This window comes from Paroedura picta, chromosome 15 (assembly GCF_049243985.1).
Source record: "Paroedura picta isolate Pp20150507F chromosome 15, Ppicta_v3.0, whole genome shotgun sequence".
Lineage (NCBI taxonomy): Eukaryota > Metazoa > Chordata > Lepidosauria > Squamata > Gekkonidae > Paroedura > Paroedura picta.
In genome coordinates this window covers 1,319,606-1,334,020 of record NC_135383.1, presented here as the reverse complement: position 1 = coordinate 1,334,020, position 14,415 = coordinate 1,319,606, and the positions used below count along the sequence as shown (strand labels likewise).

The 14,415-nt window shown below is 52.6% G+C and overlaps 1 protein-coding gene across 1 annotated transcript; it reads right to left on the bottom strand.

The window, feature by feature from the left end:
* Positions 1-963: 963 nt before the first annotated feature.
* On the bottom strand, positions 964-13,257 carry MICOS10 (mitochondrial contact site and cristae organizing system subunit 10). Its single transcript, XM_077311579.1, has 4 exons — positions 13,126-13,257; positions 2,632-2,679; positions 1,705-1,814; positions 964-1,217 (listed from the first exon to the last, which is right to left on the bottom strand). The coding sequence occupies exons 1-4, from the start codon at positions 13,190-13,192 to the stop codon at positions 1,209-1,211; spliced, it is 234 nt and encodes a 77-aa protein (XP_077167694.1). The 5' UTR covers positions 13,193-13,257; the 3' UTR covers positions 964-1,208.
* Positions 13,258-14,415: the final 1,158 nt, after the last annotated feature.

Here is a 14,415-nt window from a genome sequence, read left to right as displayed (position 1 = left end):
GAACAGCCGGGCCTGGGCAAGTCCCACTCCTGCTGCCTGGACAAAGGTTGGCCACATGCGCATGATCTCGGCTGCTGCCAGGGGCTCCGGGAGCCCGCTGTCCTATCCCCAGCCTGGCAAAAAGGAGCAGCAGGTTTCCAGTGAGTCTGAATCATGCCACGTGGGAGTGGATGCATTTAAAAAAAAAGAAAAACCCAACCTAAGAGTTCCTTCGTGTTCCTATTATTGCTTCAGGCCATCCCAACAGGATTCCTTAAAAAAAAAAAAACCCAGAATGAGTCTATTTCCGCATTAGATTGTAAAAGCCGATGGGGGGGGGGGTGGCGGCTACTGAAATTTATGTGGCTGAGCCACGTCCAACCCCCTGAAGACGGCCCAGGCTCCCACGGCCACCCATCCCCATGGAAGTCTGAGTCCACTGGTCCTTCCTAGTTTTTATTGACCACTCTAACTGGCAGTGGCACCTCTTTGACCCCCCCCCCCGGCCAATATCCACGGTCCTTGCCCTGGACATGCCGGGTATCCCATCGGGACCTGCTGCCTGCAAGGCACGTGCTCCACGGCTCAGCCACAGTCCCTCCCTCCACACAGCAGGCTTCAAACCTCCAGCCCCGGTGGCCAAGCACTCCAGGCCACCCTCCCCCGGGCTCGGCAGGATCCTCTCCTTGCTCCTGTGGGGATTTAGCTCTTTAGCAGATCTTTAGCACACCCAAAGCACAGGGCTTGGGAGTCAACAGACATGGGGGGGGGATCTGTGGGTTGGGAATGCTCTTTGTGCACCAACGGTAAACTTCAGCCTGGTCTAGCTGCAAGTGGGAGAGGAAGGGGGAGGGACAGCTGTCGGGGGGGGGGGGGTGTTCAAAGAGGAGCTGAACCAGGTGGCTGCAGCTGTTCGTTCAGTGCCGGGCCTTCCCACGCATCCCCTTGCTGGACACAAAGGAAACACACGAGGCAGGCAGGGTGTGGAGAGGGGAGCGCACACGTGCATCGTTTGGATTTTATTTTCTCAGAACAGCACCTTCCTTGCAGTCTCCAGCAAAAGATACAAAACGAGATTTGGTTTCAGGCATAAATAAGCCGGCTGCAGAAAAGAGCATCCATGACCGCCTGTGAAGAGCTCTGCCTTAGTGCTGGGGCAGGCTGACCCTCTGGAGGACGCAGCAAGGTCTCACCATCCCTCTGCCACACAGGTGTCCTCTAGCCCCTGGTCACTGCTCCTGCACAGAGAAAGAGGACGCGCCATTACGCTCAGCTCCACAGGAGGAAAAGCCAGAAAAGTGACCATGCAGAGACAAGCAGGCAGCTGCCACTGAGGGATGGGGAATGCTGCTCTGTGTGCATGTGTCTACAAACACAAACACACACACACACACACACACACAGAGTGGAATCAATCACTCCCAATACAAAGACATGGCATAATTCCCCAACTTCCCAGCGGAGGTGGACTGCTGATGCCTCTCCCAGTGACTCATGCAGAGACCCAATGGGCAGAATTGTCTTGCAGCAAGCGCTTTGGATACTGCTCTGTTCTGGTGGCTGGCTGACTGATCCAGTCACATCAGAATGACTTGCTCTCCGTTGCGGCTGAGCGATGAACCCTACAGAGATGCAGCCAGCAGCCTCCTCTGTACGTGGGGAAGCCAGGCTCCCAGGCAGTCCCAAGCGAGCGTCTCTAAGAAAGGTTCTCAGGTACCGACTCACCTTGACAAACCTCCCATGGAGAAGATACGGAGCCTGGAAGTCATGCTGGCAGTTTGAGTATGCCATTCCTAGACCCAGTCCTGACCCAAATGTGACAGGCCACGTCTTCCCTAGAACAAAGGGAGGGTGGGGGAAAGCCATTATGGGGAACGTTCAGGTTCAGGACCGCTCTTCAAGTCAAAGCAGGCAAATGACAAGCAATTACTGAATAACATTTCTAAAAATTCCATAGTGGGGCAGCAGAGGCAGCCTCGGCTTCAAGGGACCTCTGTGTCATCTACGTTCACCCTGCCTGGCTCGGGCTTCCTAGGGCTCACAGATATTTAAATCAAGATGGGGAGCTGTGTGAGTCTCTGCAAGAATGGCCTCTGTCCCCCTAGCCATTTACCGTGTTTTTTTCCTGCCCCTTTCCCAGCTCCACAAGCTCCTTATTGAAACGCCCGCCTCAAGGCAGCTTCTCCCCCCTTGAAAGTTAAGCCACGTTTGCAAGGAAAAAACTCCGGCCAGATTTTGCATTCTGAAGGCCCCTGAAGCCCATGAGGCTCAGCAGCAGCAGCGTGTGCTGGTTTGCAAGCCGGGAGGATTATCCTGATGAGGAGTGAAGCGTAAGGGAATTGCAGTCCTTGGGGGAAGGGCTCTCCCCACCCGCCAGCATGCGACTCAGAGGCAATTAAGAGGGGCCAAAGAGCAGCCAAGGTGAGGTTCATTGTTCTGACAGCTCCCGCAGACTGTGGGCCTGGGCCTGGCCGGACAATGGGTCATGGGGCTTGGTGGGAGCTTCACTGACCTCAGCCAGAACACGGGAAGGGAGTTGGCCGGGTTGTTGTGAGCAAGTTGCCCAGTGCTCCTTGGAAGAAGACAGCGATAAAAAAGGCAAGGGAAAGCATGCAGCAAGCGAGACACACCTGGGAGCCAAAAGCCACTTACTTTTAAAGAAGACCACCGAGAAGACGATGCCCAGCCCAAAACCAGCCCCTGTGAAAGAAACGGGAGAGTTAAGAGGGAAGCCGGCCCCCTCGCCCTCTTGCCCAGGAGCCCCTTCTTGAAAGGGCAGAGAGAGGCTCAAGCAGCAACAGGCTGAGCCCTGCATGCGGGAAACCTAGCAGCAGAGCAAAGCGGCGCCTTCTAGCCATCTCCTACAACTCCCCAAAGAGGGGGGGGGGCACTGGCCAGCTGGGCACACGCCTGCCGGTGACGGCCCCTCCTGATTATTAGCAGTCATTACTTGGCTTTAATTTCGTTCCTCTTTTTGGAAACAGCAGGCATTTCGAGAGAAAAGCTCAACAGAAGACCTCTTCCAAGCAATCAGCCGCCTTGCCTAACGCGGTTACATAAAGTTATAACAATCCACTCCCATTACTCCTTCTAAAGTTAGCTGTGGTTTCGTAACGATTAGTGAATTGGTTTCTGCCATCAGCCAAAGAATAAAACTTTTACTTCAGGGCCAGTGAAGCTCATGCTTTAAAAATACTCGGCCGGTCAATCAACTAAAACTTCTGTGCTGTGTTTGGGCGAGGGGGGCTGAGCTCTCAATCCCAGTGGACACTTGAAGTAGCCCCGCTGACTCCTTGCGGCTGGTTTTATTGTATCGTGCGTGGATCTGCCCTCGGCATGTCCAGAATACGGCCATCGCGAGGAGACCAGAAGCGCTCCCATGCCTACATGTACGTGCACAAGCCCGTGGGTGGAAGCTGCTGTGGGGTTCTCAAGGCACGGGATGAATCGCTCACTGACCACTAAACCAAGCACGGTGCTGCCCCCTTAGAGCCGCAGATCAGGATGTGGGAGACCAAAGACGGCAGCCCTGTCCCCCCTGGAAGGTCAATGGGTGACCTTGGGCTGGTCACCCTCTCGTTTTAATCTTCCTCTTAGGGCTGGTGTTTCAAGGATAAACTGAGGGGGGGGAACTGTTCTGCCAGCTGCTTGGGAACTCCGTTGGGAGTATGTACCTTCCTGAATAAGCCAATGGGGCAGAGCGATTCCTTCCTCTCCCGCCGGTGTCTGCAGAGAAAAGTCTGCCAGCAGGAGATTTTCACGGGATGAGCTTTTGAGAGTCAAAGCTCCGATCCTCAGACCCTTCTGGTTAAGCAGGCAAACTTTTGCTGACTGAGAGTGGCTTTATCCCCCCCCCCCTTTGCGCTGGGGGGAGGGAGTGGGCAGGAGAGAGACGTGGCCCCGCACCGCAGGGTCCGTTGCTTTTATTCCTGTTTGTTTGCTTTGAAAGTGAGACCTTTCATGTTTTATTGTTATGGAGTTAAAGGCTGGCCCGGAGGTGCTGCACTTTAGTGGAAACAGCTGCCGCCGCTGGTGTCCCTCCATCAGGTGGGGGGCTCTCGGAGCAGAGGGGCACACTCTTAAAAGCAGTCAGGCAACGCACAAACCCAGGACCCCAATCCCAGCTTCCGCTGCTGCTTATCCCTCCATCCGAGTGGAGGCTCTGGGGCACTCAGCTACCTCACGCTTGCCCAGACGTGGCCTTGGCAATCGGGAAGAATTAATGTTCAAGGAATTGCTGGCCAGGAGGCTGCTTCTGGTTCACCAAAACTGTCCCTCGCTACTAAACTGGCCCGTGAGAATGCTTCAAGAGCCTATTCAGGTTTGGGGCCTCCAATTCACTGAGGCTTGCAGGGTCACTTTGCGCCAGCCACATTCTCTCTGCCTGGCCTACTTTGCAAGGTCGCTGAGAAGGTGAAGAAAGGGGAGATCCGAGCAGCCTCTCCTGAGCCTCTTGGAGGGAGGCTGAGATAAAAATGCACTGGGTGGAGATTTGTAAAGGGGCTTTACACCTGCTGCAGAGATTTCGTTCCATAAAGTGCCCCACGTGGAGAGACAAACAATGACAGCCATGGCTGCTGATGGCCTTTGCAGGTTCTGGGTCTTGCATGCCCCATTTCCCTTTAAGGGGGGGGGATGACATTGCACAGAGAGTCCCCTGCCTGACAGGGACACCAGCAGCGGCAGCTGTTTCCACTAAACTGCGGCACCTTCAGCCCAGCCTTTAACGCCATAACAATAAAACATGGAAGGTCTTGTTTACAAAGAAAACAATTGGGCCAGGAGCATCAGCACTGGCTCTCACAGGGCCCAGATGCTTTGTACCCCCCCCCCCTTGGTGGGGCGCTGGAGGAGAAGGATTACAGGGAGACGCAGGGAAAGGTTCTTCTCTGCAATGGCTCCGGCCACTTAACTGGGGGGAAACTGGCCTGTGAGCTGTGGTCAGGGGCCAAATGGGGTACTGACTGGGTACGAGAGGCACCGGGACGGAAGCCTTGCTCCCAATCACAGATACGTGGTGCTTGTGCTTTCCTGAGCGAGGGAAGGTGTGTCTGTACATGCTCACAGGATTAGTCATCCTTCCATATGATAAAAGTGTGACCCAGAACTCAAAACTGAATGTGGAATGAGGCCCCAAAGCTCAAAATTAAGCGCTTTGAGTCTCGCTGACTTGCTCTTTTGGTCAAGTTTCTAGTCCTCCCCTCCTTAAAGCTCACCACGCCCTGCCTGTTCTTCACCCCGTTCCCCACCAGGCCATCTGCTATGGGGCCTCCTCCTGTTCCTGTACCTTAGAATCACAGAGCGGGAAGGGGCCATACAGGCGCTCCAGCCCAAACCCCCCACGCAGGGACAGAGACGTCAAAGTCCCTGAGCCAGCAAGAGCCCCATCCTGCCATGGTCCCCACAAAAAAACACCCCCCCCAACAGAACCCGCTATGCTGCAGAGTGTCAAAAAGGGGGAGGGCAGAGAGGGTGTAGAAAACAGAGGAAGGCGGGGGCTCTTCCCCCCTTCATCCCCTAAACTCGCACTGCCAGCCTTCTGAGCAACAAGTGGTCATTTCCTGAAAGGCACCGGCCCAGGCCTGGACGGTCAGCCAGGGCGTATCCTGCTTTTTAAAAGGATCTGTATCCCTCAGCCCTGGAACAGGAGACTCAGCTGGACTTCTGAACAGGCCCATCCCAGAGCGGGGCGGGGAACTAATGCAAGGGATGCAATGAGTCCAGTCTCTGAGCCACAGCAGTGCGGTGTTGCTTTTTAAAGCCCCTTGCATTTAAATGTAATATCCCCGGGGGGATCCTGGACTCTCTGGTTCATTTGAGGTAAACCGCCAGTCATGTCATGTACTGTGACCTTACAGAGACCGAAAGGCCCATAAAACAAATCAGGGGTGGCAGGGTCCTTACCCTGAGAACTTCCCCTCCCATCTTTCCATTGGAAAATAGAAAATTTCAAGGAGGGCTAAAGGAACTTGGTTAAAATGTTCTCTTCCGGAATCCTTTTGGGGACGAGGTCTTAACCATTCAGTATGGATTATAGGAAGACGTTTAATGTCAGGCAGACCATCTATGGAAGGAGATAAGGACAAGTGGAGACCCACCAGGAACATCCCCATCCCCACCCTCCAGCTGATTCTCTTTTCCTCCTTCTGGTCCTTCAGCAGGGAGATGCAAGGAATTCCGCAAGAGGGCTTTTTGGCGGGGGGGGGGGACACAGGCTGCCCGCCCCCTGGTTCCTTCCATCTGGCTGTGCCATGACAAGCAGCCTTCCTCAGGAAAAGTTTAATCCCCTCCTTTTCCATGTCAACCGCCCCATTCGTTTTTCCCCCTTCCATGTCTCCAACCTTTCTGGACGTGTTTTATCTCTGGCATACTCCCCATACACAGAAAGAGCTGCTGGTACAGTCAGACACACAGAGAGGGTCGTTCTCCCTAGAACCCCCCCCCCCCGCAAAAGTCTGTGCTATGGAAAAGATGAGACCTGTATGAGGGAGGGCATGTGAAAGGGGCAGGGCAGACCCCCCTAAGGTCTCTGCAACCCTGGTCTGACCCCTAAAGCTGCCACCAACCTCTTCTAGGGGAGAACCAGCATGGGGAGGGGGGTAATCACCCCACTGGACATTGGATCTAACAGATTTGTTGTGGTTTTCTGCAGCTGGAAACAGGTTTTTTTTTGGGGGGGGGGAACTTTCCCAGTCCCACAGCAAAATGGAGATGGGATCTTCTGTGCTCTGCAGCTGAGCTACACCCTGCCCACTAAAGAAATGCCTTTGATTTTATTAAAAAAGGAAGACAGCCCCATGGAGGGAGGGAGGCTGTCCTAGATCAAAGCATCTGCCTTGGCCAAAGTTTATGTTTCTAAGAAAAACTTCAACGGTGCCTAAATGGAGTTGCTTAATCCTTGCGAGGGATGAGCCGGGCTTCCTCCGCTGGACTGCCAAAAAGCTCCCTGAAACACATGCCGCCCCTCCCCCTCAAACTTACACATGCAACTGCCCCCCCCCCACTCGCCCTGACCTGTGGAGGACTACGGCAAACAGAGGAAATGGAGTGATTACACAGGAAGGGGGACTGTGTACAAAGCCCTGCCCAAAGTAAGGGCCTGCAGGGCTATTCCCTAAAACAGGGAGCCGATGGGGTGGTGCAGCGGTTAAGAACATCAGTCTAGCATCCAGGAGTTCCAGGTGGGAGGTGCGCTGGGTGGCCACAGGCCATTCACGCGCTCTCAGCCTAACCCACCTCGCAGGGTTACTGTGAGGATAAAATGGAAGTGGGAATGTTGTTAAGTGGCTTTGGGTTCCCACTGGGGGGGAAAGGGAGGATATTAAATAAACAAACATTGTAAGGTTATGCAGTCAGGCTGAGACCGGTAGCGGCATCCATTCCCTTGCTCTTGTCCACTGCCTTCTGCAGGTCAGTTTGGGGGGCAGTTAAGGTGGCCCCCAACCCTCTGGGGCCAGGCCAAGCTGTGCGGACACATCTTTGGGCCGTGTCTAACTTCTCTCGGTGCCTGGTGGGGCTCGTGGTGAACCCAGTCCTGGAAGGTGGCAGGGCTTACGTGGAGTCGCCACACATCCTCCAGCCCAGGGCATTCTAGGAAATGTCTGGCAGCTCTTAGCAAAACAAATCTGGGCTGCCTCTCCCGGCTGTTGATTCAACTGCATGGAAAACCCACTGACTTCAGTCCCTTTCCAGCAGCTGGCCAGAGCCACCAAGTGCCCCAGACTTGGGGCGGAACCGGCCCCTTCTCCCCATGCACTCTACCCCAGGCCCCCCCTTCTTTTCACAAGAAGCTGTTTAGACCCCTCCGGTCTCCCAACGCTACACTTATGCTGGGCAAGGGAAGGTGGGCTCAGCAGGAAACAGACTGGAGGGGGGAAAGACCCACAGCCCTCCCACGCCTTGCACCTGGAAACCCCACAGCTCAGCACGGAAGCAGGAGAAGTCCCGAGGCTGATCAGGCAGAGCCTCAGAAACAGTGCAAGATCACGACACTACCGGGCAGCCCAACAAGCGACCGGCTCACTCAGTCCCTGAAAGCCGTTCCTCCATCATCTCTATTAGAGGGCATTCAGTGAATAGCTCTTTCCCGCTTTTCTTTTCCCTTTTAGTGCTTGTATAACTGCCTGGGAATTGGCCGGACGGCACCTCTGTTGAAATCACAGCTTTATATTTGCGGAGGCAAACTCTAAGCATGCAAAGGCAGCCGATCCCCCTGGATGCAGCTTCATTAGGGGAAGAGAACCAGCCCACGAGAAGAGCTCCACAGGCTGGGGAAGCCACAGGCATCAGTCATGCCCAGCACCTCCTGCACTGCTGGCAGCTGGGAAGAAGCCAAGCCCCTGAGGCCTGACTAAGAAGGCTGCAGGGCCGAGGAGCGGGAGGGAGCAGCTCCACCCTCTGCTCTTCTCCTTTTCCCACCCTCCTTCCAGACTGAGCCTTGTGATTCCGCTGCGGGGAAAGACGCAATCCACTCCTGAGAACCATTACTGTAAGCCACTGCTTGCCCATCACCATATGGTATACTGCCACTGACGAAGGAGGCTCCATTGAACTGCCAGATACCCCTATCCTCCGCAGATTCATCTCAGCCCTTTCAAAAAGCTATCTAAGATAGCAGCCTTCGCCACCTCTTGTGAACTCCGTAAATTATCTGCGGCAGGAAAGCAGTGAAAAACACAAATGTAGTTTTTTTTTCTTTTTAGAGAGACGGTTTTGAAAAAAGAAAAGATTTAATGCACACAAGCTTTTTTCCTTTCCTTGCTTTCAGATGCCAAACAAGCGAAGGATTAGGGCATCAGCATTTCTCGGAGAGGAACGGGCCGCTTATGAGATCCCAGGAAGTTGCCTGGTCTTGTACAGGCACATCTCTGAGCGGCAATATCGCTTCCAAACGACAGGATGCCTAAACCACGTCCTCCGAAATGGATGCCAGGAAACACACGGCTTTCCCAGGGTTGCCTTTATAGTGACAAATGGATTAGAACGCTTAGATCATTTCCTGTGCTTAATCATTTCAAAATCCACCGTTGAGATGGTTTCAAAGAAGGGACCGCCATTGCTTTGGCTCCTCGTTCCGGGATAACAACAGGAAAAGGTTGCTACTCCTTTGCTGAAAGCAAGTCAAAGAAAACAGAACAGCCCACCTTTCAGCACCGTTCATCACCTTCAGAGGCCTCTGGAATCGCTCCATCAAAAGGAGGCATCAATGGGGGCCAGTCGTTCTGAAGGCATCATGTCCTCTCAGGAAGCCAAAACACACCCACCTAGCCCATTCTTAACCACTCAGCCGTTCTTAAGCCGTGGTGGGCTCTTGCATCAATACACACTGTAATCTATTCTTCGTATCACGTGCTCCTTGGCGCCTTAACTAGAGGGACCGAGCTTGGGCCTTTCTGTGTGCAAAGTGTGGACTTTATCACTGAGACACAAGCCGTCTTCTCACAATTTATTCCTATTCTGAACATAAGACGGCCCAAGCTCAGTCCCTCTATTTAAGGCAATTTCACCGGACTAGTGACCCAGCCGGCTCAGTCCTGTCTGCTTTAACTGACAGGGTGCCTCTTGCACAGGCATAAGCAAATAGTCCTCCTGTCTCACACAGTGGGCAACCAGTGCCTCTGGACTGGCAACAACCGGGCACAGAGGCCAAGGCCTTCCCTGAATGCTGCCTCCAGGCTATGGGGTTCTGAGGCTTCGTGCCTCTGAATGGAGGGTCCCTTTAGCCACCATGGCTAGCAACCACTGATCCTCCATGAATTTGCCACTCTCACGCTAGATGGACCAGCGATGTGACGGCTCAAAGTTAATTGTAAACTAGACAGCATGGATTTACACTTTCGCAATGTTGGCTCCACTCGCACAGGTTATTAGTTCCCGGTGCATTTTAATTGCACTTTGCTACTCTTTGTGCTTTGGGCCAAGAGCCTGTGCCTAAACACGATGCTGGCCCAGTTCAGCAGATCCCGCAGCTGGGAACCTCTGGGAGAGCGGCAGAAACTAGTTGTGCGAGAGGCGGGATGAGCCTCAGAACAAGAAGGCAAGTCCTCGTCTACCGGGGGCAAGGGCTGAAAGGCCCCTGGTGTCACGATGCGTCGGCACATTCCAGGAACTCCGTGACCTGAGTGTGTTTACAGGTCGACACCCTGTGAATCTCAAGTCTTGTCCCTGCTGAGGAGGACAGGAAGAATAAGGAAGCCATGCCGACAGACTTCTAGGGCGGGGAGAGAGGAGGCATTGTGGACGGCAACAGGTGGCTGAATCCTGCCCCTTCCCCAATGGCATTTTTGTATTATAGTGTTTGAAGGACAGGAATGGGGCCCAGCCTCCCTTCATCATCACCCCACCTCACCTCCCAAAATTAGCACTTGAAATCCCCGAAAAGAACCTCCGTACAAAATGCTTTATCACTAGCCTTTATAAAGCTCTTTTTTTATCACATTTCATTCATACCCTCAAGGAGCTTATTGACAAAAGAGAAGGGGGTGCGAGGAGAAGAAGCCGTCCGGCAGCATGACCATGAAGTAGGTCAAATGCTAGTTTTTTTCAATGGAGCGACTTAAATTGAGGCAAAAGGTGACATTTCACAAAATGGTCGAAATCAAATTTATATCTCTATCTAACTATACCTATGTTCTACACCCAGAAAGGCTAGACAAGCATTTCCTATATATGGATGTGTCTATGTTTGCCCCTATAACAATTTAAAGGAATTTCCATGTAAAAAAATAGTATGCCTTTGAATGTTTATTTTATGCTTATGTCTACCTTTCTCACTGAGACTCAAGACAGATTATGTAGTATATAAGTCAACATCCAAAGAACAGGACAATGGGGACTGGATTGTAGAACTCTGAAACAAAGAGGGAACACACTCATCAATATCCAAGACAGCTGATAAACCACGAATGCTGTTCCTCTCTACCCTACTCATGTTCTACTTGTGGGCTTCTTGTTTGCATCTGCTGCATTCTGTTAGTTAAGATTCTCTGTTCCATAGACAAACAGGAGTTACCCCAACCCATTCCTCATGTTCTGATCCAACTAACGAAACCAGAGTGAAAGTTGTAGAGACAAGCAGAAATTAATTAGCTTGCAATTCAAATTGAGTCATGTTGTTTTTACGCATCATTCATGGGGTAAACAAGTTTTATAACACGGAACTTAAAAGCTCAGCTCCCTGGTTGCAGGAGTTGGCTGAAGATGGAAAACCTCACAACCACAGCCAATTAAGGGTGCAACACACTGGGAACTTGTAGTTCAAGTCTCATTTCAAAGGGGCTTGTGCGCATGAGTATGCCACAGCCAAGAACTGTAGGAATATGAACATGCGTCACCTGGCAGCTATTCTCCAATTCTGGGAAATACTGCATGCATACGCAACAGAGTAAGTAGGAATCCAGTCACACATTAAAGAGTCCAGCATAAGAGTTCAGAAGCTAAGCAGGCTTGGCCCTGGCTATTATTTGGGTGCAAGACCTCCAAGGAACAACAGGGTTGTGACTGGAAAGCGGGCAAACCTCTTCTGAAAGTCTCTTGCCTTGAAACTCTATATGTTGGCTGTGATTTAACAGCACTTTCCAGCACCAAGCTTCCCTGAGTCACAGCACACTTTCTCTGATGCACCAAACGGTATGCGCATGGTCAGTTTCAGGTGGACAGCTATGTGGGTATGGGGTAGAAGATTTAGATTCCAGTCCGGTAGCACCTTAAGGAAGGGAGCACTGAATGCCAAGCTTGTGGAGGAGAGAGACATGGGGGGTGGGAGGTATAGAGCCATAGACTCTGCCTTCCAAGCTGTCATTCTTTCCACAGGAACTGACCTCTAAAGTGCAAAGATCAGTTCTAATTCTGGGAGGCCCAACCTGGAGGATGGCAAGCCTACACAGTCCCTAAGGACAGGGATTGCTTTGGAGGCAGGCTGAGTGCTAGAAATAGATCCACAGGACTTAGAAAGCCCAAGGAGGAAGCCAGAGAAAAGGTGACTGAAAAACAGGCAAGACAATCGACAACTCCAAGAACCCAAGCGAAGGCTTAGAGGGAAACAAGAAGGAACAGCAGAGGATGACTTAAATTTTACAGAATGAATGCATCTCAAATCAGCTAGTTATCTGCTTGCTGGCAAACGCTACTAAATTTCCTCACTCTGCTTCAGCAGCATGCATTTCTCCGTGTCTCTGGGCCCTGTGCCAAGCTCCAATTCCTAAGCCCTTCCTCTTTACTCCAAGGCCTATCCCTTCTCCTGTCTTTACTATGCTATGCAAAATATGGCCTGCCTAACATCACCCCCCAGAGTTTCATAGCTGAACAGGAATTTGAACACAGACCTTCATTGCACAAAGGCAAAACACTGACCTCAGTTCAGCAATACTCCTGCTTCCACCATCCGAGTTGTGTTTTTTTACATTCATTAATTTAAACTTATCTTTTCATTTGGTGTATATGTGTGTATGTATATATATATATATAATCAAATGAATGGGACTGTATATGCCTAAGAGTTAAGTTTTTGAATACTGGCATATTAGTTCCCTTCCATCCTTTTCGGCAGCTTGCATGAAACACACACAAGAGACTCCTGTTTTATTTTTCTGCAGTAGGCTAACCTATCTGTAATCATATTGGTGTTAGGTTGTGTGTGGTTTTTTTTAAGGTCAGTATCAGAAACGACCGGACGGAACCTAACAACGACATGTAAGTGGCCTTTTCACTTATTATTTCTTATATACCACCTACCCCGGTCGACTGGCATAGACAATTCTTCTTGTATGCCAGGGGCACATGCATACCCTTGTGCGTGTAAGTGCCTGGCTTTGGGGGCATATTTAATTTCATGTGCCACGTTGGGAGTCCAGATCAGGGCAGAACTGCTGTTTAAAAAGCCACAGGACGGGATCCTGCCGTTCCAGCCAGCGTCTTCTCTTCGGTGCAGAGCGCACACAGCAGGCCTGCCTCTGACCCGAAGGCGGCCGAGGGTGCAGGCGAGAAGCCAGAGCCGCACGAGGGTGGGCCCGTCCGGGGCTTTGGGGGGCACCCCCCCACACACACACACTTGGCCCCCTCCCTCCCTCCCTCCCTCCCTCCCCTGTTCTCAGAGGCCAACGCAAGGCCCCTCCCCGCAGCCCCTCCCCCAGCGCCCCAGCCCCTTACCCAGCTTGACTACAGAGTCAGCCAAGCACCGGTCCCATTTCCTGCCCAGCTCGCCCTCCGACGCCATCTTGGCCGCGACACCCTCTCCTTCCCCCCCCTCCGCGGGCTGTCACTCAAGGCTTGCGCCCGCCCCCGGTGGACGCAACCCTCGCGAGAAGCGCCGCAGACGACGGTCTAAGATTGCGGCTCTCGCGAGATGAGGAGAGGGAGAAAAAAAACAGGCTTCCTTTCCGCTCTCCTTCGCCCGCTTCTTCCGCGGCCCCTCCCGCGGCTGTTGTCACGAGTAACCTTGGCAACGCGGCCTAGAGGCTTGACCTTGGGCGCGGAGGAGCCCGAGGCGGCTGCGCGGTCGCGCCATCGACAGCCATCCTCTGCCAGGCGGAAGCACGCGAGGCCCCAGGCCCGGTTATTTCATTTAATTTTGGAGCAGCAAGGTGACTTTCTAGAAAACCAAGTGAATAGAGGCATCTGGAGGATTCCAGGGAGGGAAAAGCACACCCGTGCCTCCTTATGCGCAAATACTCCTCTATTCCTGTGCTTCAGGTGGCTTCCAAGTGTTAATGTTCTATTATGTATGTGTTATAAATCATGTAGGAAGCACGCTGGGAGAGGCGGGGTATAAATCCATCAAATAACCAACCAGATCCCATTGGCTGGCCACACCCCAAGGCACGTGGCCACAGTCTCCTCCGGACCCCATGTAGGGTCCACTCTGGGTTAGGCAATCTCCAGGCATTTCCTAACCCAGAGTTGACCCTACTTGGGGTCCGGTCTCCGGTGGGGCAGAGGGATTTGGGGAGGGACCTCCATGGGATATAATAATAGCAGCAACAATAATAATACATGTCCTCTCTCCAAATTAGCCATTTCCTCCAGGGGAATTGAGCTCTCTCATCAGAAGGTGGGCTGTAATTTCAGGAGATTTCCAGTCCCCTCCAACAAACTTCACACAGTGATTTAAAGGGACCCGAATGAATGGCTGTCCTTATGCATCGGCAGCCAGTCAAGCAAAGTACTTTTACGTTCAGTGAGGAAGTCCACCACTGGCATCTGATGAAGCTGCAGAAAGGGCCGCCTGGCCAGTCTGTCACAGAACGGAGGAACAGGGAATAGCGGACTAGAAGGCTCTGGACAGACTCCAGCACCCCCGGCAATCTGGCGCAGTGCAGAAGGACTGGTCCCAGAGGGACAGCCGTGTTCATTCCCCTTTCGGATTCCGACACGGTGCAGTCGAAGCCAGTCTTCGCAGCAAGTGTAGCATTCTTTAGCCAGAGAAAATTTTAGGCAGCC